Consider the following 22,865-nt stretch of genomic DNA (forward strand, 5'->3'; position numbering starts at 1 on the left):
AAGTTGGGAGCAGGAGGTATGCCCACTCCCTCAAGTTTCAAGTTTATTAAGTTTGTTGTACACACTATCAAGTACTTCAACGCGTATCCCAGTTCGAAATTGGGAGACAAAAATAAAACAACTTTTATACAAATGAACGTACAATGTATACATACAAATAATTATCAATACAAAAGGAAAGAGTGAACTACAATTTTTTAATGAAGATAAAGATACATTTAGGGCAAACATCCAGAGGGTAATAAAGTAGAATTTTTAAAAATGTGGCTAAGCCTAAAGGAGAGGGTAGGGGAGATTATGACCTATACATAAGGTCTGTTTAAGATTAGGTATTTGAGCATAAGGATTAATAGATTAACTGTCCTATCTGTCTCAAATCCAAGGCCTGCAGTCCAAAATGGCAGGACCTCCCCTCCCTGGTGCATTATTCAGTGCATGGGGAGGGGCCTAAGACCCCAAGTGGCTCAGTCAAGCATCTAGTTGTAAGAATGTTGTCAGTATTACAAGTTTCAGATGACACTAGTCATTAGCTTGTATTTAAGCTCAGACTTGCATGTCAACACCTTTCAGTTGGTATCTTAAGATAGTCCCTGTTCACAGCAATATGTTCATATTCGCAAAGTGCTATGAATTATAACTAGATACGCAACTTATTTAAAAGTTTAGGGCTACTTGGTGTCCTGTATTCTAAATCAGGAGAGCAAAGTCTCTCAAAAGGACGCAACTTGATTCCCTGTCCTGGAGGACTGAGCCCACCTATTGCTTACAGAAGCTTTCTCTTAACTGATCCTAGACAAGACACTTAAAGCCCAATAAACGTTTCTATACTGTGGTACCTTGGAATCCAAACTTAATCCGTTCCAAAACATTTGAGTTCCAAGACAAGTTTTCCCATTGAAAAGAATAGAAATTGGATTAATCAGTTACTTGGTCCCACAAACTCTGCAAGATTGGGATCCCCAGCAGCAAGATCAGCAATGGCAGCTGCAAGTGGCGTTCAGCCCAAAGCTTCCCTCCCAGGTGGAAACGGGAAGCTGCTTCAGAGGGGAAGCTTTGGCCTGAGCACTGCTTGCAGTTCACATTCCGGGGCAAAAATGAAAAGTTCGGATTCCAAATCGTTCCGAGTTCTGGGGCGTGAGGATTCCGAGGTACCGCTGTACTTCTAACTTAAACTGCCAGTATGCCTCATCATATGCATCTATTAATTGACTACCATGATACTGTCGGATCGCAAAGCTTATTTCCCCCTCATTCCCTGTAAGTCACAACCCTAGCTTTGAAAGTATTAAAACTATTGCTGCAAGCTCAGGGTTCCTTGTCTTAACATGGCACACTTACTTCTTTCCAAGTATCATAGGAAGAATGTGAATACTGCCATTGTACCCAAAAAGTTTAGCAGAAGTACAAAATTCATGAAAGAATTGCTTTTCCCTCATTCTAGTAAAACACATTTTCCTTTTGACATTGGCAAGGTTGCGCAGCGTTTCCTACAGACTTGGGAAACGAGCTTCAGACAACATGCTTTAACGCTGGTCTTTTTTTTTTTTTTCTCTAACTGGAAGGAGTTGGTTCAGTAACTGCTTTTGAGGAAGCTTTTTTGCACAAGGTAAAAGCTGAACTGAGCTGGTGCCATTTGTGATGAAATAAGTTACTGTAAGCCTGCCACTTGAGCATCAAATGACAAAAGCGCCTTCTGTAATCACTTGGGTCAACTGGAACGTCAGTTCATAGACTTACAGGCATTGGGAGGGAAATAGGGTACATGCTTGAATATAAAACCTATGTACACTTCTCCCTCATTCGCGGGGGATACGGGCAGAGCCGGACTGCGAATGGCAAAAAACCGCGATTATCTGGCTCTGACCCACCCCCCACCTCCCTGCTGCCTTCCCGGTCTTACCTGGTGGTCTAGAGGCTTTTGGGGCAAGAGCGATCTTCCTACGCTCCTGCCCCGTGCAGATCGCCATGAGGAAATGGCTGTAGGGAGTTCCCTATGTAATCTCGAGACTACAGGAACTCACAGCAGCCATTTCCTCATGGCGATCTGCAAGGGGCAGGAGCGTAGGAAGATCGCTCCTGCCCCAAAAGCCCTCTAGACCACCAGATAAGGCCGGGAAGCTGGCAGGGAGGAAAAAATATGGGTTATTTTAAAATTAAGACTGCTTCTTTTTTTATTATTATTTTCCCCCTCCCCAGAAAAAAATTGTGATTATATGAAACCGTAAATGGAGAAACCGCGAATGGGGAGGGGGAAGTGTAACTAGTAGAAAACATGAAGCATGGTGATCCGTTAAGAACTGAATAAAGGGAATTCAATCCTGTCTTAATTGTAGACTAACAACGTGCTTTTGTTTCAGACCAGGCTTTTGTCACGCTGGCAACAAACGATTCCTATGTGAAAGGAGCACTAGTGCTGGGCTCATCTCTGCGACACTACAATACGACAAGGCAGCTGGTGGCACTTATAACACCTCAGGTCTCGGACTCTATGAAGTAAGGCTCTTTAATGTCTAGAACAGTGTGTCTCAAACTTTCTCGAGCCTGGGCACCTGAAAGGTAGTGGCCGTGGCTTGAGGCACCCAGAAGTGCGCCGACGTCGCTGTGTTTGACATAGCATGACATCACATCGATTGTCTGCGCATATGCAGAGGCCCTCCAGATGGGCCCTGAGACGCCAGTAGGGGGCGCCAGCAGGGAAGAGGGCCGGAGAGGAGGAGAGGCATGGCGCCAGCTGATTGCCTACAGCGGTGCTTCTCAACTACGTCAAGCTAAGTACCCCTAAGTCTTAACTGAGTACCCCAACCACAGACCCAAGCTCTGCCCCAGATCCCATCCCCCTTACTAACTGTAATGCAATTTTTTTCCATTCATTATACACAGCAGATATAAATTATCAAAACTGATACATTTCAATCACTATAGTAAAAATAAAATCATTTTACCTACCAGCGATCCTCTGCAGGTTGCTGTATCTAGCTTTAAAGGTGAGGCTGGGGTGGGCGGGGGAAGCCAGAGGATACTAGAGAAGGGGGAACATGCAGGCCTTCGGTGAATCGGGCAGTGCTGGCACTGTACTGTGTAGGGAAGTCAGCTGGCAGGTGCCTCTTCCTCCTCAGTATGCCACGGCACACTTGGAATCTCAGGAGGCACACTAGTGTCCCTTGGCACACAGTTTTTGAGCACTCAAAATGCCACTACTTCTAGCTAGTGCAGTACCAGTGGCCTGAAACCTCAGAGCTGTAGATATTGCTTGACAAGTCATGTCGTTTGCACTTTGTCATGTCACTTGACATCTATACAAGGAACTTGTGGTGAAACAAATAACTTCCCTCTTTCCTGACAGTTGTCACTTTGCCAATGGTCATGCTCCGTCCAAGCTGACATCTAGGCGAGGGTATCAGTGGCATGCAGCTGAATTAATAAATCCCAATAAATATAAAACTTAACAGCCTTTATGAAGTAACACCCAAGGTGGTATTGTACATTGATTTTTTTATATTTGGTCACTACAACTGTTAAATATAAGCATATTTAAAATAAAAGGTAAACTTGGAAATAGCAAATTATGCATCTCCAGCAATCTGAATTTTCCTAGAGTATTCCTTAGACCATGCATGCAAATAGATCTTATGCATATTCATTGGGGAAATCCTGAAAACCCAACTGGATTCCAGCCCTCGAGGACTGGAGTTGCCCACCCCTGCCTTAGACCTACCCCCCCAATGCTGTCCCCCCATATCACTGAATTGGCTTGTGCCATTTTAATCATTCTGTTCTGGATACAATGAACCACAGGAGTTCTAGTACAGATTACTTACGAAGCACTTCTCCCTTCTAATTTTCAGGTTTAGAACTCACGACTTCAGTTATTCACGGGTTTCTAAACCCTGACCCACCCCTGACTCCCAGACTTCTCCACACCACCTGGTGGCCTAGCAGTGAAGCGCTTCGATCTTCCTATGCTGCTGCATCAATAAAAATGGCTGCTGTGAGACCACAGGAACTCAGGTAGCCATTTTTGTTGATGGCTCTGCACAGGGGTGGGGTCAGTCGGTTCCAAGTTATTTGCAATTTTTCCATATTTATGGGCCAGCTCTGCCCCTAACACCCACAAATATGGCGGGAGAAGTGTAGTAGGCTTACTGTTCAGTAGCAGTGTATCAGTAAGGCACATGTCACAAACATGGGTCTGTATGCAGTTTAAACTGAAAACCAGCTCTTTTTGAGAAGTGAAAGGGGGGTATGTAGTGAAGTCAGAAAGCTCCACTAAGGGCTGATAGAAGCACCCGATTGGCCCAGGCCTTTCAGACTTCAGTTACAAGATGTAGCAGCACAGTACCACTGCACCGATCAAGACTCATGTGACTTGGAACACGTGCAGATCTTCAAAGCAAGAATTAGTTTCATAAAGCTGTTGGTACAGTAAGTATACAGTATAATGGAGATAGAGATGTTCTCATACCACTGAACTTTAACATAAAACAGTCTGAAGCAGAGTTGAGGTCATAAGAACAGCCTTACTGGGTCGGACCAATGATCCAAGCCCAATAGCTTGTTCTCGGTGGCCAATCCAGGTCACTAGTACCTGGCCAAAACCCAAGGAGAAGCAATATTCATTCTACCAATCCAGGGCAAGCAGTGGCTTCCCCTAGACTATGGACTTTTCCTCCAGGAAATTGTCCAAACCTTTCTTAATCTGCTCTTACCACAACCTTTGGCAATGCGTTCCAGAGCTTAACTATTCCAGGTGGGAAAAAATTTCCTCCTGTTGGTTTTAAAAATATTTCCCTGTAACTTCAGTATCCCCTAGTCTTTTTATTTTTTTTTAACAATCTTTAAGAAAGTGCCTTGCTTACCTCTGTTGCAACATCCCTAAAAACTGCCAAAATAGGAGTCATGTTTTTGCAAATGTACTAGTTGCATAACAGGTCTGAATAGTTCACTTTACTAAGCTGTAACAGCAGACGCTCATATGAAGCACAAAGCTGCCTCGGACACTAGCTAGCTTGTCAAGATGTTGAAATGAGATCTGAAGTTGCTGTTGTAGTTGAGACTTGGGGGCAAACTTGTTTCTGTAGTACCAGCTCACAGCCCCGAAGAAGACTGCAAGACTCTAAATTGCTTGCATTATAAATTCAGTCCTCTGGGGGAGAGGCAGAAAATATTTCCATTAAGTCAAGGCAGCTTAAGGCCTTAAGACAGGCTGACAAATCCACCCAGCTGCTGGGAGTTACCTGACTCGACTGGGGTCAGGAGGTCACCCTAGTAATTTAGGAACTTGCAAGGAGGTGCACATTCCCCCCCCCCCCCACATACAATCTGTCGTAGGTTTTCAACTGAATCCAACTCTTAAGCTTTCAAGCTGGTTTGAAGGAAGACAGGTTGGCTATTTGAACAGGAAAACCTAGATTAGTGTTCCATCTGATAGGATCCAGTCCTTAATAGTTAATCAGACATTTGCTCTTCTGAAAAGGGCAAAAACTACCTTTTGACACCATAACTTTAAAAAAAATATATATATGGTTTTAAGTTGCTAAAACTACTGAAATAGAAAATACTACCGAGAACATGGCAGTACCAGAGTTAAATCTTCAGTCTTCAGGATTGAGGAAGTGGGTCTTCAATATTTAGGATCATATTGATAAATGTTGGTATTGGTGCTGCCCATTCTTCTCCCTCTCTCCATTTGGCCAAAGCATGAAGATGGCAGTCGGGGCAGGACCTTGTCTGAAACCCAGTACTCTAATGGGTTTCCAGCCTCTACAAGGTAAATGCATTTTTTTTACAAGCCTCAGTGGAGGGCAGGAGGTGGGGGCTGTCCTGTTTGACTTCAGTTTTTATATGGGGTACCATCTCGGACAACAGATCTGCACACTAAGGGAGCTGATAACAGGATTATAGAAATGCCGAGCCAATTGTAGCAAGATTGATTCTAACTATCACAATATGAGCCTTGACTTTCTCCTAATACTATTTTATAGAAAAGTACTCTTCAAAATTTATGATGACGTCAAAGAAGTGGATGTCTTGGACAGTGGGGATTCGGCACACCTTGCACTGATGCAGAGACCTGAGCTGGGAATTACATTAACAAAGCTTCATTGCTGGACTCTTACTCAGTATTCCAAATGTGTCTTCATGGATGCTGATACAATGGTAAGGAAAATTGCTCTTGTAGGCACTGGATCAAGAATTAACAAACTTAAAACATTAGCTTTCTGTAAACTGCATTTTTTTTTTCCAACCCTGCTCAGACCTCTAGAGTCTGGCACATAACGAATACATCAAGCAGGGGAAAAGTGTAGCTTCTAAGTTGAAATTGCTTGGCATCAAACTTGCATGTCCAGCATTTACAAAATGTTGGCTTCTTAAAATTGTTACAATTCCCTTACAAATTGTTCTGTCTAGAATCTGCCTTGTTTCCAGGATCAGAAACTTAGTGTAACAGCTTAAATGCATAGTCTTAGATGAGCTTAACATGCAGCTTGATCAGCATGTATACTGTTTAATACCTTTGCAGAATCACTCTTCTACAGGCTTGCTACAAATGCAGTCTTCAGTGTCATGAAGTTAATTTGATACTGCTTGGCTTCATTTTAAAGCGAGTACCTCTTAGCCATCATTCTCCTAAGGACATGGGATAAAGATGCCAACCTGTAATATTAACATCTCTCCTCTTCAGGATCACCGAGCTGTGGAACAGCTTTACTGCCCATCTTGGGAGTTCAACCTCCCTCCAAAGCTTCAGAAAACATTTGAAAACTTGGCTTTTCTCCAAAATGTAACTACTCCCTTCCTCTCCATTATACCAAGTCCCCTCTTTCCTTCCTTTTTACCAAGCCCTTCTTCTTTCCATTGGAGTTCCTTTCTTTATTAATTCCTGTAAACTGTGTCGAGCTCCACTTCTGTGGAGATGATGCAGTATATAAATTTAAGGTTTAGTTTAGTTTAGATTAACATTACAATACATGTAGAAAGGGCCTGACTGTACTGCAGTTGACTCATGAGAGTAAGTGGTAACAAGCAAATTATGTTAAGACAAGTCTGAACACAATACCAGTGGTAAATCTAAACCATCTTATCCTAAACATGCCTGTTGCAATACATGGGCATTACTACATTCAGAATGAAGCTTCCTGTTGAACTTACTCCAAAGCTGTTTATCTAGACCCTCCATATGTGTGTAAGTGTGTTAAGATGAGTCTGTACATGTGGCATCTAGATTGAACTCGGCTTTAAACTTGCTTTTATATAACTAGGTTCTGTCAAATATTGATGAGCTCTTTCAAAGAGAAGAGTTGTCTGCAGCACCAGATCCAGGCTGGCCGGACTGCTTCAATTCAGGAGTATTTGTGTATCGGCCTTCTATTGACACATACAAAAGACTGTTGCAGTTTGCTACAGAGAAAGGCAGCTTTGATGGTAGGTATAATAATTGTGGAGTTCTGTCGGATAACAGAATATTTGACACTCTCAGATTACAATCTAAATTGGTATTCGAGGCAAAGGGACCTCAACTGACTAACCTAATGCCATGTAACATTAAAAGGACTTTGACCATATTTTTTTACACTTTCAAATGGTATCTGTTTAGTCGTAGGTCTAAACCATCTTTAAAGCAAAGGCAAACATGAAGAATTTTATGGAATTTGCTCCCACAAAGAAGTGAGAATAAGATGCCACTTGAGTGTATGCAGTTGAGCTGTCCAAGTTTATTTTGCACATTGAGTTTTCAGTGCTAGCTACAAGCCATTTTAATTGGCACACTTAACACTTTTGGTTTTGACTTAATATTTCACTTATCACAAGATGGGTATCGATGTCAAGTTGCTAATTTCAAAACCTTTATTGGAAAGCCTAAATAGGGGTTTATGGTCCTTTTTATTTTTAAAGTTAGGACAAAGGTTGGTCATTTGAGGTGATTTCAAGGCAGTTTATTTGAAGCATGCTCAAACTAGGTCTTGCAACTCTATACATAGGCATCCAAGCCCAAATTAAACATGGTCCTTTGTGTAATCTGCTTGAGTCTGTTCATGGACAGAGCAAGGGTTGTATGTCCTGACTCTCTACCACATGACTAAATACCTCGATCCTTAATGACTCAACAGTGAAAACAGCCAAGTGCCTGATTGGGTGGAAGAAGTTAAAGCTTAAATTGGGCTGACATGTTTCATTAGAAACATAGAAATAGACAGCAGATAAGGGCCACGGCCCATCTTGTCTACCCACCCCAATGACCCTCCCCTACCTTTCTCTGTAAATAGATCCCACGTGTCTATCCCATTTGGCCTTAAAATCAGGCACGCTGCTGGCCTCAACCTGAAGTGGAAGACTATTCCAGTGATCAACCACCCTTTCAGTGAAAAAGAATTTCCTGGTGTCCCCATGCAGTTTCCCGCCCCTGATTTTCCACAGATGCCCCCTTGTTGCCGCGGGACCCTTGAAAAAAAAGATCATCTTCCACCTCGATGCGGCCCGTGAGATACTTGAATGACTCGATCATGTCACCCCTCTCTGCGTTCCTCGAATGAGTACAGCTGCAACTTATCCAGCCATTCCTCGTACGGGAGATCCTTGAGTCCCAAGACCATCCGGGTGGCCATTCTCTGGACCGACTCCAGTCTCGGCATATCCTTACAGTAATGCGGCCTCCAGAATTGCACACAGTATTCCAGGTGGGGCCTCACCATGGATCTATACAATGGCATAATGACTTCAGGCTTACGGCTGACGAAACTCCTGCGTATGCAACCTATGATTTGCCTTGCCTTGAATGAAGCTTGCTCCACTTGATTGGCAGTCTTCATGTTCTCACTGACGATCACCCCTAAGTCTCGTTCTGCTTTATTTCTTGTTAGGATCTTGCCATTAAGGGTGTAAGTCTTGCATGGATTTTGGCTGCCCAGGTGCATGACTTTGCATTTTTTGGCATTGAAGCTGAGTTTCCAGGACCTAGACCAGCGCTCCAGTAGGAGTAGGTCGTGCATCATGTTGCGGACATTGAAATTGTCTGTTGTGCTTTTGCCCACTACATTGCTTAGTTTGGCGTCATCGGCGAATAATGTTTTACCTCGCAGCCCTTCTGCCAAGTCTCTTATAAAGATGTTGAATAGGATCGGGCCCAGGACCAAGCCCTGGGGCACTCCACTGATTACCTCCGTCATTTCGGAGGGGGTGCCGTTCACCACTACCCTCTGAAGCCTACCTCCAAGCCAGTTCCCAACCCTTTTCGTCAATGTGTCGCCCAATGACTTCCCTTTAACAGTAATAGCTTTCAAGCTTCATAACTCCCGATACTTGAGACTTTTAGGGCTCTTTGGCTAAAAGCTTTGGAACTGGTTCCTCTAAATCACAGGTGTCAAACTCGAGGCCCACAGGCCAAATCTAGCCTGCCTGGTCATTTTATGCAGCCCACAGTCTGATGCCCCCAGTGTTACATTGTGGCCAGCTCCCTCGCAGCCGTAGTGTGCACAGAGCCACATGCAGCGGCTCCTCATGCGTCCCATGCCTCATCCAGAAGCATTCCCTCTGAAGTTGCGACGTCGGAAAGAAGGCTTCCGGTTCAGGTGCAGGAAGCACGAGGAGCCGTCTTAAAGATCTTCTGCTCAAACTTGTACTTGAATGGGTTATAAACTCCTGGATGTATCGCCTACTAACAAAAGGGCCCTACTTGAGTCTCTAGTGTAAGATTTCAGTGAAGTTATGCTGTTAGATTTACTGTGGATATATAAATTCATAAAACATGGCCAAGATATTTTTGGTCTTTAATTCTAGTTGCTGCTATATTTTACTCAATGCAGCCTTTCCAGTGGCCTTGACTGTTGCCTTGCGTAATCTGTAGCTCTAGTTTGAGATGAAGATAACACAAGACTACAAGGTACCCATTTCTGTACCTTGTAGAGACAATAGCTTCTTAACAATGATACAAGAAATCGCAAATGTTAAAGGAGGTAGACTGGAAATAAGATGCATCTTCAGACTGGTAAATGCATGATTCACATAGTGAAGATGGCACAACGATCCTTCATGACTTATTTAAACAATTACCAATTTACCCCCCCCCCCCCCTAGGAGTAACCTAATGGTTGACACAGCAGGCTAAGAATTGGAGAATCCCAATTCAGCTCCTTGTATGATCTTGGGCAAATCACTTAAGGTTAACTTGATGCAATGGAGGTTAATAATCTTCCCTGGAGGACTTAACTACTGTCCTTGGAATGCACCGTAAACTAAATCCAAAGTGACCTTCTCCCAGCCTATTACATTGCCAAAGGCCCAGTTCTAAATAAGATAGTTGAGTTTCAAGTTTATTAGTTACTTGATACCGTCTATCACAAATCTAAACAGTTTACAATAAGATTAATAGTGTTGTGTGCTAAGTATTTAGCCAATTCTCGGCATATACTATAAAATCGCAGCATAAAATCTATTCAAGGTGGCTACCAGCCAATTGAGCGCATGAATCATTATTCTGACAGCAGGTTTTAGGAAACTGAGGTACAGACTGCCCCACATGCTGTTTTGGCTGGGTGCGTCGGCACCTCTCCTCGGTCCCCCTGTATACCTCCGAAAAGTTTGCCAGCCAGCATGAACAGCACCTTCCACCTCTTGCTTGCGCCAGCCTAGGCTCTTCTGAAACCATGGTGTGGTCGTGTGACCAGGACATAAAAGGGAGCTGAGGTGGGCACAAGCAGGAGGTAGAAGGTGCTGCTCATGCCAGCAAACTTTTCCAAGAGGTACATGGGGGGGGGGGGATAGTTAATGTATAGTACTATAATTTCACCCCACCCTTCTCAGTTAATATAAGACTATCTTTAGTGATCACATTATTATGAAGAATTAATATCAATTTCCCAAATATGTTCCCCTTCCCCAACCCCCCCATCCTATATTGAAATGTTTTGTCTGCAGTGCTTCTATAGTACAGCTCGAACAGCTCTAGCTGTGCAAGCTAGCATTCTCTAAACTTTTTATGTACATAGTCACCTTTTATATTAGATAAGGCAGTTGCCTAGGTGCAATACAAACGCAAGGTACAGCAGTCGGGGCTACCGCTAGCTCATTTGTGTAGCTTGCATGAGCAAGTCGTTTCTAAATGGTGCTACATCCCTGTAGAGCAGGGATCTCAAAGTCCCTCCTTGAGGGATTTCCCCAATGAATAGGCATTGAAAGCACTGCATGCACATAGATCTCATGCATATTCATTGGGAAAATTCTGAAAACCCGACTGGATTGAGGCCCTCGAGGAGGGACTTTGAGACCCCTTCTGTAGAGCAAAGACCTGTCCAATCAGGTTGGTGCTGGCCCTGTACTCTTGCTATTCTCCCCTCCCCCTGTCCTTTTGAATAGGATATCACCTAGCTGATCTTATGGAGCTAGTTAAGTACTGAACAATAATTGGCACACCTTTCTGGGGGAAACGCTTGCGTGTGCTGACTTCAATGCAGTTGAACTGAGTACTGGGTAAATACCGTGTTGCCCCCAAAATAAGTGTCTTATATTAATTTTAAGCCCCCAAAAAAGCACTAGGTCTCTCCCTTCTCTCCTTCACCCCAATTCTTCCTTTCCTCTCACCCACATGTGCAGCTTCTATCCTACCCTCCCCCCAACCGCAGCCTGTTTAGTGTGCAGCCAGCCCGATGCAGCATAGGGAGGTAAGAAAGGCTTGTGGTGGTGGTCCAGTGGGAGGGAAGGAAGGATGGGGATTCAGCTGCAGGTGCTTGGGGGGGGGGAGGGGGTGGCAGTGCTCGCTCAAAGGTTCTACTGCACAAGGGATGGGAGGAAGGGAAATAGCTGGCAAATCCCAGGACTAGGGCTTATTTTAGGGGTAGATCTTATTTGGGGGGAAACACGGTAGATGTTAAAACATTTAGGTAGCTCCTGTCCTGGGTCAGGCCTTGTACACATTACATAATCCAAGAGCCCCTTAATACTGTAAGGGCTACTGTAAGGGCTATAGTAACATGCTTGTGCTTTTGGCATCTACTATATTGTCATACCAAGACCTACATGCACTTTCACTGTCTGGTAAGTTGGCCATTAAGGAAACCAACCAGATCAGTATGTAGGCTTTCGCAAGCCTAAAGGTTTTATGGACTCTTCTGCGGGAACTTCATGAAATCCTTTTGAACCCAACTTAATAGCGCAATAGCATACTGGATAAAAATGAATACTCGATGATCCATTGAGGCATAGTTTTTAACCCGGACTACCTTACTCATTAGACTTTCTTCAGCTGTTCTTTTCAGCTTTGAGAAGTATCGACAGATGTAGCATTTTTAGGACATATAGATGACTTGTACAAGTAGTTCATTGTCGTACATGAGAACTGCACCTAATTTATGCCTCAAAAACATGTTTCCAAGTTTATTTCTTTGATTATACCTATACCGTCTATCAAAAGTATTTGGCAGTTTACAATCTTTAAAATGCTTTTAAATAAATAGAAAAATATCCACACATGATTGCAATTTGGGGAGGGGAGATCTAGCAACATCAACAGTTCCATGTTTCTCAAACTGCCACACAAAGCCGACTTCAAAACATCCACAGTAACTTATTCCTAGATTTCCTCACACGGCATGCACAATAGTCATGCACTTCTAGTCATCTAGATGTCAGACTTCAGCTTAAGTCCCATATTACCCACTAATAGTGGCCCTAGGAAACGCCCAAACATTATAAAAGTTAACATCTCTGCTACGTAACTTAAATGGCTTACTAGTCTGTCTTTGAACAAAAAGCAATTCTAGTGCAGTGTGTTTACTGCTCCTGAATGCTAGGGTCTTGTATCTGAACTAGCAAACCTCCCTCCCAGATTTCCTCTTTTGGAGGTTGTCCCAGAAGTTTCCCACCTGGTAGGACCTCTGCCTGGGAGAAGATGCAGTCTTGCATATCAGAAGTTTGCTGCCCCTTGGGGACACCTAGCTATCCAGCCTCCTGGTATCATGTGTGATTTTGTGTGTTTTTTTTTTTGTTTTTTTAATAGCCGAGGGGCTATACCCTGCATAGCTGCTCATATCCATAACTGAGTCAAGAACTTGAGTGCAGCCTGTTGGACTCCTACCTAGCTTGACCAGAACAAACAGTGAGCCAGCTGTGGTCCTTAATCTCCCTTCCTTCCACCCCCCCCCCCCCCCTCCCATGTCACAGCAGTAAAGTGCAACTAGTACCAGTGTGTTTTAACTTGCATACTATGCTGTAGTTTATCCTGGAAAGCATAAAGTCAAAGGGATTACTACTAGAATTCCCAAAGCAGGGAGAGTTACCTAGGCTAATCAATCTGCTTCAGCTTATACATCTGATTAGGATGGTGTTCTCGGCTAGTAATTGTAGTTCTTGGTAATAATTTAGTGATGCTGAGCTTCATCAAACAAGATGCATTTCTCCCTCCAGTTAGGAGTACAACGGCTTGAAAACAGGGTATAGGCTTAGCCATTGCTCAGAGTAACAAATTATGGGAGTAATGAATCGTGGCATATACTTCATGCCATAATTCATTGCTCCTGTTCATTGAAGTGTGAAAATGTGTTAAAACTGCTGTATGACTCTGGAAAGCAGTCTGCTATGAAATGCAACTTCCAGGTAGATTCCATCACATTCGTATAGACACATCTAATAAAAATCCAGGGCATATTGGCAACTACTGCCCATTCCTAGTCTTGGACACCTTCATATCAACATCTACATAACTTTTTTTCTTACAACAGTTCTCGTTCCCAGGTATTGCTTTTAACTTCTGGGTACACTAAGGAACCTAGTGTTATCAAGGATGATAGAAGGCATACATATTGAGCGTCCTTCATGTGGCAGTAGAGAATGACATGGGGACAAATGTATTTAGTGGTCCTGAATGAAATACTTGAATTATTGGGACAAATGTCCCTGTCCCTGCAAGCACCATCTGCAGATGCCTTGAACACTTTAAAATCATGTGTTTTTGAGGCTTGTGCGGATGAGGACAGAGCTTGCAGGAATTGAGGCAGAAGTAAGAACATAAGCATTGCCTCTGCCGGGTCAGACCATAGGTCTATCATGCTCAGCAGTCCGCTCCCATGGTGGCCCCCCAGGTCCATGACCTGTAAGTGATCTTTTACTTAAACCTGTTATTCTCTAACCGTTAAATATCCTGTATAGTAACCCTCTAACTGTACCCTTCAACCCCCCTTTTCCTTCAGGAAATCATCTCATCCCATTTTGAAACCCATAATCGTACTCTGACCTACCACTTCCTCTGGAAGCGCATTCCAAGTGTCCACCACCCTCTGAGTGAAGAACTTCCTAGCATTTGTTCTGAATCTGCCTCCTTTCATTTTTTGTGAATGCCCTCTTGGTTTTGTTGCCCCCGCTAGTCTGAAGAATCTGTCTCTCTATACCCTTCATGATCTTATAAGTTTCTATCATGTCCCCTCTTAAGTCTCTGCTTTTCCAGGGAAAAGAGCCCCAGCTTCTCTAGCCTTTCAGCATATGAAAAGTTTTCCATGCCTATTATCATCCTTGTTGCTTTTCTCTGGACCCTCGAGTATCGCCATATCCTTAAGGTATGGCGACCAGTACTGATCGCAGTACTCCAGATGCGGACGCACCATCGCCCGATACAGTGGCAGGATAACCTCCCTTGTTCTGGTAATGATACCTTTTCTGATAATATCCAACATTCTGTTAGCCTTTGAGGCTGCTGCGCATTGTGCCGCCGGCTTCATTGTTTTATCCACCAGAACCCCAAGTCCTTATCTAGTTTGCCATCCCCCCCATCGTGTAGTGGGGATGGGGGACAAACTTGCTTGTGTCCTATTTGGCAGTCTTTCTTTTTGAGCCAAAAGCTCTATGCTTTTAATTTTAATGGTTAGGACTGAACCATGCATGCCTTCAAACTTTAAGGATGTGTTGTCTCTACAAATGATGGCATTTTCAACAACTTTTTTTTTTTTTCTCTCAGGTGGGGACCAAGGGCTATTGAACAGCTTCTTCAGTAGTTGGGCAACAACAGATATCAACAAACATTTACCGTTTGTTTATAATCTCAGCAGTGTTTCTACATATTCCTATCTACCAGCCTTCAAAGTGTAAGTATAAACTTAACATGTTTACTATGCTTCTGGAAATATCTAAATCGGTATAACTCAATTTTACTACACACCACAATGATCACTGGGTTCTAAAACCTTCATTCACTTCCTAGAACCCCCCCCCCCCACCCCACCCCATAAGAACCAGCCACTTATGTCGGCTACAACAGTTTGCAGGGTATGCATCACCAGTGACTGACTTTCTGGCTTACATCAGAAGTGAGTAACTTGCAACTGTTAAATGTGACCTTGACATTGGAGTTAAAGTTGCATTAATCTGTATAGCGACTATAGCAACAATTGCTCTCGTATTTCAAAACTCCATTCAGGGGAAACTTGCTGCTGCTAAACAATGTTTTTTTTACCAATCCTACTTAAGTCCAGACTTAAATCGGTGAAGCTTAATTGGCTTCTGCTTCTTCTCCCCTTCAAAAAAAAAGAGTATCTTTAGCCACCATAGCTTAGAGCTGTGATTCTACCAATATAACTTTAGTTTATAGAGCAGTAACCCTGAAGCTAAACTCTTAAGCTGCTTTTAGATGGTGTTGCTAAACATAGCTACTAGACAGCAGGCATGGGAACCTCAGGTGGTTTATCCAGCTCTTTAAAACAACAAATATGATGGCTGCAGCTATTTAGACTAACATACCTGCTTTTAGTCTGACCTTAGAACCTTGAAACACTAATAAATAGCTGAACCTCAGAAGGGGAGTTACTATACCAGTGCAGGGGGCAAAGGAACAAAACTGAGCACAAGATCGGAATCCCTTTGACAAAAGAACCAAACAGTCTCCTGTAAAATTTAGCTTAGTCTCTGAGATCAATCTCGAGAGCAGCCTTGTAGCCTTCATCCAGGAGATCAATAGTGTAATATGTAGATGGAAGCTATTCACCAGACAAATCATGCAGCTTCTAGGACTGTACAATTAGGGCCTGCCCAAAGGTATCTCAATACCCTAGGCCCAGGGGTAGGCAATTCAGGTCCTTGAGAGCTGGAGCCAGGTCAGGTTTTCAGGATATCCATAAATATGCATGAAATTTGCATCTCAAGGAGGCACTGCATGTTACTCTATCTCATACATGGTGGAGATCCTGAAAACCTGACCTGGCTCCAGCTCTCGAGGACCTGAATTGCCTTGGGCCAGTGGTCTTCATGCAAGGCCTACGAGCCAATGGCAGCCCATAGAGCCTTTGCAGAATATCATACCCCTTCCACCATTAGGATCTGGCACTTTCTGCGACCTCACCTTGGAGTATTGCATTCAATTCTGGTCTCCTTATCTCAAAGATAATAGCAGCACTAGAAAAGGTTCAAAGAGCAGCAACCAAGATAAAGGGGATGGAACTCCTCTGGTATGAGGAAAGACTAAAAAGGTTAGGGCTTGGGGAAAAAACAGCTGAAGGAAGATATGATTGATTTTGAAAGTCTACAAAATCCTGAGTGGAGTAGAACGGGTACAAGTAGATCTTTTTGTCTGTCCCCGTCCCCCCCCCCCCCTGTCAATTACAAAGACTAGGGGAGATAAAGTTACAGGGAAATAATTTTAAACCCAATAGGAGGAAATTTTTTCACTCTTAAGTTTAAGCTGTAGGTTGTGGTAAGAGCAGGTAGCGTAGCTGAGGTTTATACAATTTCCTGGAGGAAAGTCCATTATCTCATTGAGAAAGACAGAGGAAGCCACTGCTTTACCTGGATTGGTAGTATGCAATGTTACTACTCTTTGGGTTTTGGCCAGGTACTAGTGACCTGGATTGGCCACTGTTAGAATGGACTACTGGGCTTGACAAACCATTTGTCTGACCCAGTAAGGCTATTATGTTACTTTTTTTTTTCTCCAGCACTGCACTTTTGGGCTGGGCAGCATGAGTGAAGTAAACATGCTGCCTTCAGTAGCCCTGGAAGCTCCTCCTTTGCTACAACTTCCTGTCCCCCCATGGTAGGAAGCTGTAGCAAAGGGAAAGCTTCCAGGGCTGCCAAAAGCAGCATGTTTACTTCACTCATGATGCCTAATGTCCCAAGAGTGAAACGCTGGAAACAAAAGGGTTAAAGTGCTGGATTCTGCTGAGGGGGGAGAGGGTGGTAGATGCTGGACAATGGACATGGGAGAAAAGGGTAAGATGCTAGACCTCTAGGGCAGTGATTCCCAACCCTGTCCTGGAGGAACACCAGGCCAATCGGGTTTTCAGGCTAGCCCTAATGAATATGCATGAGAGAGATTTGCATATGATGGAAGTGATAGGCATGCAAATTTGCTTCATGCATATTCATTAGGGCTAGCCTGAAAACCCAATTGGCCTGGTGTTCCTCCAAGACAGGGTTGGGAACCACTGCTCTAGGGAAATAGGAGGAAAGCAATGCCAAATTACAAGAGGAGAGAGATGGTGCACATGGATGGAGAAGGGAAGACAAGAAAAAGTAGACAGTGAGAAGCAGAAAAATGGAAGAAAGTTTAATGTTAATGTTAAAAGGTAAAAAGTGAAGGCAAGAAAATAGCAAGTGGATAGGATAAGGTAGCCCTGGAAAGTTGAGCACAGAGAAGGAAGTGTAGCCAGAGACTAGAAAAATAAAATCGCCAGGCAACAGATTGTAATTTTCAATTCATTGATTTCTCAGTTTTGAGCTTACATCGGTCTATTCTGCACAGTTTAGGAAGAAATGCAATTCTCTTTGGTGTACTGTGTTCAGAGTCTGGCATCTAGGGGTTTTCTTTCTGTATATTAGGACTTCTAGGTTGTGGTTCTGTGTTTGCATAGGGTTCATCTGTTCTGCATTGTGACCAAGACCAGGTGTTCTGGTAGGAATGAATGTCAAAGCTTAATTTGATATCATGGTTCCAAGTAGGAGGATATTAGTTGGCTCTCCTTCAGTTCTTTTGGACCCAAAATGGCACTGATTTAAAATTGCCCTACACCTGTAGTTCATCTCTTCTGCCCAGTTTTTCTGGACCTAGCCTTACTTAGGAAGTAGTGGCATGGGTCTATTCAAATACATAAGAACAGAAGCAGTGCCTCTGCTGGGTCAGACCAGAGGTCCATCATGCCCAGCAGTCTGCTCACATGGCGGCCCATCAGGTCCAGGACCTGTATAGTAATCCTATCATACCCTTCTATCCCCTTTTCCTTCAGGAAATTGTCTATTCCTTCTTGAACCCCAATACCGTACTCACTCCTATCACACCCTCTGGGAGCGAATTCCAGGTGTCCACCACCCTTTGGGTGAAGAACTTCTAGCACTGGTTCTGAATCTGTCCCCTCTTAATTTTTCCAAATGGCCTTGTTTTGAAAGTTTGAATGTGTCCCTCCACTTTCTCTATGCCCTTCATGATCTTGTAAGTCTCATGTCCCCTCTAAGGCTCTGCTTCTCCAGGGAAAAGAGCCCCGGTTTCTCCAATCTTACAAGCCTTCCCTGCTGTATCCAGCACCCTACAATTTCTACTTGCAGATAGAAAGGGCAGGCTGCAGCAGTACTTGAGTGCTGAATGATGCCTCTTAAAACACACAGCTGTATTAGTCTACTTTCAGCTTAGGTAGGGAAGAGATGTTTATCAAATTGCCCAATTCACTGAATTTCTACCTTCTGTTGAGACAGGATACTAAAATTGAACTTTATTATATAGCCACATCACTGGTTCCCAAAACTGATAAATGCTCTAGGGAGACCTGAAGACTACCTCATTGTCAATCTGTGTACCTGAAACTACTGGTGTAGTCTCTAAACATCTTCTAAAAGACTTAAAGGCAAGCCACAGTACTGTACCCTTACCTCATTTCCTATATGTATTTAAATGCACTTCAAAGATCTTAAGATGTATGCTTTGGAGGCAAGGCAGGAGAGGAGATATGATGTTTACCTATGTGGCATAAATGTGTCTCAAGACAAATCTTTTCATTTGAAAGGAAGCTCTGGAATGAGTAGGCATAGGATGAAGTTTGAGACAGTAGGCTCAAGTAATCTAAGGAAATACCTTTTTCTAACAAAGGGTAGTAGATATGTGGCATAGTCTCCCAGTAAAGGTGGTAGAGACATGAGTTCAAGGAAGCGTGGGACCTCTTAAGAGTGAATGCTCTGGATGGGCACTTGACCTTTATCTGCCTTGTGTGTGTGTGGGGGGGGGGTTAATGAAAAACTAAGATCTGCATGCAAAACTTGTTAACCATGATTCTCAAATGGTAGGCTTGATTGTGAGCAACAAGACCATTTTCCACTTTCACTTTAGTTTCTGTGAACTATAATTAGCTGTTTTATCTTGTATGTTTTGTATTCCATTGTATATAATTCTCTACAAATACACCAACTTAAGTGGAATCTTGTGCTCCTTGCTTTGTACTGCTCGAGAGGGTCCTATCTCTCTATGGTCTCTAGAGACTTTATACACAATTGTATAATTCAAAAGCAAATTCTAACATAATGGCCAAAAGTTGTTTTCCAGTTGGTCTCAATCATGTACACTATAGGAAAAATGGCTGAAGTAGACATTGGGTTTTGCAAAGACTTAAACTGTTACTACAGCTTAATGGATAGTAAAAATTGGGACAATTCTAGTCTTGATGGATTATCTTGGGCCAAACAGCAGTCCTGCATTAAACAGCTAGTACATGTTAAGCCCTACATCCTGCATAGGCTTGTCAAACCAGAAAAGCATTTGGGCTAGAACTCGTGAGAGTTAAAGGTCAGGCTGGAAGATGGATAATCCAATGACTGATACAGCAGCACTAGTATGCACTTAGCAAAATAGTTAACAAAAGTTGTTCAAAATAAGTTAGCAGGTCATTCTAGACTCACTAGCAACTTGTACTTTGAGTTGCTGTTGTCTTTACCTTGCTCCAATTTTAAGGAAGCATAAAAAAGATTACACCTGTGTTGAAAGAAAAACTTATTTCTTTTTTTTTTTTTCTCTGCATGCATCCAGATCTTGACATATCTTGCTAAGACACCCAGAGCCCTTGACTAGATCCTAAAAATCATAATTCAGAATGATTTGAGTTTTCATATTATATATTCTCTTGCATTAACAGATTTGGGGCAAATGCTAAAGTTGTACACTTTTTGGGAAGAATCAAACCATGGCATTTTTCTTTTGACCCCAAAACAAAAAGTGTAAGTGGTATGCATGATCCAGCTGTGGTCCAGCCAGAGTTCCTGAAACTGTGGTGGGAGACATTTAGCACCAGAATCTTGCCACTGCTAACAGAACATGGCGTTGTTAAAGATACATCCTCTGGCTTAAAAGCGGTATGTATGATTTTCTCCCCCCTCCCCCCTTATAAGCTGCTAGTTCACTATCATATCAGTGTTTTTACTGTAGGTCAATATAAAACCACAGGATACCTCTTCTAACCAAGGTGTTAAGTCAGCTAGTGCTGACCACCTACATAGGCATTGGGGCTGTTCTGTGACTTATCTGCTTAACTCGCAACCCCAAGATTGACTTATTGGTAAGCTGGAAAGCACAGATATTAGATTTGACCCAAATGCACCAATCTGTTCTAATCTTAATGTTCAAGAACTAGATCACAATTTTATAGCAAATATTGATGCCTTGACCTGGTAGCAAAAGGTATCCATTATTAGTCCCTCTAGCAGTTAGTGGTGCCACTTGATTTGGCTTCTTGCAGGCCTGCATGAACATTACCACTTAACTAATCCATTTGAGTCATTTCTGGTAGAATTCACTGGATAACTTTTCTCCTAGGCTTTAAAGAGAAATTTTTTTTTAAAAATGTATACAGCAGTCTTGCCAACTCAACTACCAGCATAAATGAGCTTTGACATGTTTACTTAATCATTCTCATTAAGTAGCTGCATGCACCTGGGAAGTCCAAGGGAAAATAGTTGAATTTCTACCTCGACAAACTCTTACAAAACAAAGCTGCATTGGCATTACTCTAACCTCTGAACTAACTGCAGTAATGCAATACACTATTTAGTATACAGATGTTATCACACTAGATATTGGAGCTGTTAACTGTACAGATAAGAACTTACTACAAGAAGCATTAGTAAATAGTTGTTGTCTTTCTAAGCCCAGTTTTCTTATCTCTTATTTGAGCTACTCCTGTACATCTTACTTCTCTACTGTTCACAGCTGTCGGGCTTGGTCTATTCACTGGCTTTCTCTTGTGGCTTCTGTAGAGAGGTATGCAGAACTTAACCTCTATTCATTGTTCTGCCTTTGTTTCCAGAACGCATCTTGGAGGAGAAGCTACATAGTTTAAATACCTGAACTTGTGGCTTTTCAGTGCTTGCTTATTCTGCATGGAAAATACTTTTACTTTTTTTTTGTTTGTTTGTTTGTTTAATGTGTCCCACTTATGTTCTCAAATCAGCATTTATATATAAACCTTTTTGCTTATAGGAGGAAATTGCAGAAGCAGTGTCGCAGTTGTCAATTGAAGCTCCAACTATATCTTCAGAAGAACGCAAGGAAAGATGGGAACAGGGCCAGATCGATTACATGGGAGAAGATTCGTTTGAAAACATCAAGAGAAGACTTGACTCTTTCCTGAAATAGGAACACTGGCTTTAGCAACACCGAGGACATGTTCAGAAATGTTAATATTGGCTTGACAATCCTGTCGGTTGGAAGCTGCACAGTACTGCATGTGAGCAGAATATGTACAGTTAAAGCCAGTCTTATAGCACATAGATTATGCCATACAACTAATGACTTGTACAAAAACTGGCTGTCACTTTAAAAACTTTCAATTGTTGATTCCACCTTCTTTTGTAAAGGTTCAAAATATGGCATTCCTTGATCTCCATACTGAAGACCTAGATTGGATTGTCAGGATTAAGATATTCTGCCTTCATGTAAAGGCAACCACCTAGAGTTAGCAAAAATAAATATAAAACTTCAAGTTGTAGAAATTTTCACTGCTTTCCTTTAAGGGAAGCTTGACTAGGTCTGTATTCTATGCCAGGATGCATTTTGTTCAGCTTCCTTATCAATAAGGATGGCAAATACAGCTTAATTTGCACTGTGATACTGAAAAATAAAAGGTAATTAGAAGATTTTTGTCTGGTTAATTGCAACCCATAACAGTGCAGCCATTTAGAGAGCTGTAGACTTCAGATTTAAAAGCATAAATTGGCTCTAGTTGTATAAACATATTGGTGCATCAAAGTTAAATTTGACAAGTACATTTTTCTAGTAGAGGAAGTTTGTACTTCTGCAGTGTCTAAACATAACCTTCCCCCAATTCACTAATGTTATTAGATTTGGGTCTAAATGTTCAGTGTGCCTATAATGCTCTCTTGCTCAAAGAATAGTGCTGGCTACTTAATATAGCAAAATAGAAGATAACTATCCATAGGAACAGGAATAAAAAAAATTATAGGAAGCTAAGATGCTGGTGTTGGGTTTAAAGCTAAACTAGTTGCTAACTCTCAGTATAGGAAGAGGTCTTAACAGCAGCTAAACCTAGATGTGAGCAGAAAAATAACCCTACCCTGCTCAGTTTTCTCCTATTGCCAAAACGGTAGAACATCTCCACGTCCTGTTAAACTATTTTTCTGAGATAACCCAACAGTTGGAAGTAAAGCTTGCTGCCCTATCTTTTCTAGAATCTTGGGCCTAGAAACTGCTCCCCCTGTACATATGTGCAGCAGCTGCACACATGTGAACTATTGCCACTGTGGCATCTGCCTGTTACCTCCTGCTTTTTAAGGGAAGGTACCTAGATGCTTGTCACAGGCAAATACATAGACACCAGGTTGAGCATGCACTGAAACATGCTGCTGGTACAGTATCCTTGCATAGGACTGATCCCTATTCTCTGCAAACATCTTCAGGGATG

General features: G+C 42.6%; 1 protein-coding gene across 1 annotated transcript in view; it reads left to right on the top strand.

The window, feature by feature from the left end:
• GYG1 (glycogenin 1) overlaps positions 1-22,587 on the top strand; it is a 33,831-nt gene extending 11,244 nt beyond the window's left edge. The window contains exons 2-7 of the mRNA XM_033958924.1: positions 2,358-2,493; positions 5,982-6,156; positions 7,260-7,422; positions 14,939-15,065; positions 20,085-20,301; positions 21,425-22,587. Of these exons, the coding sequence (XP_033814815.1) occupies positions 2,358-2,493; positions 5,982-6,156; positions 7,260-7,422; positions 14,939-15,065; positions 20,085-20,301; positions 21,425-21,580 (974 nt within the window). The 3' untranslated portion in view covers positions 21,581-22,587. The remainder of the gene's footprint in view (positions 1-2,357; positions 2,494-5,981; positions 6,157-7,259; positions 7,423-14,938; positions 15,066-20,084; positions 20,302-21,424) is intronic.
• Positions 22,588-22,865: the final 278 nt, after the last annotated feature.

This window comes from Geotrypetes seraphini, chromosome 9 (assembly GCF_902459505.1).
Source record: "Geotrypetes seraphini chromosome 9, aGeoSer1.1, whole genome shotgun sequence".
NCBI classification, from domain to species: Eukaryota; Metazoa; Chordata; class Amphibia; order Gymnophiona; family Dermophiidae; genus Geotrypetes; species Geotrypetes seraphini.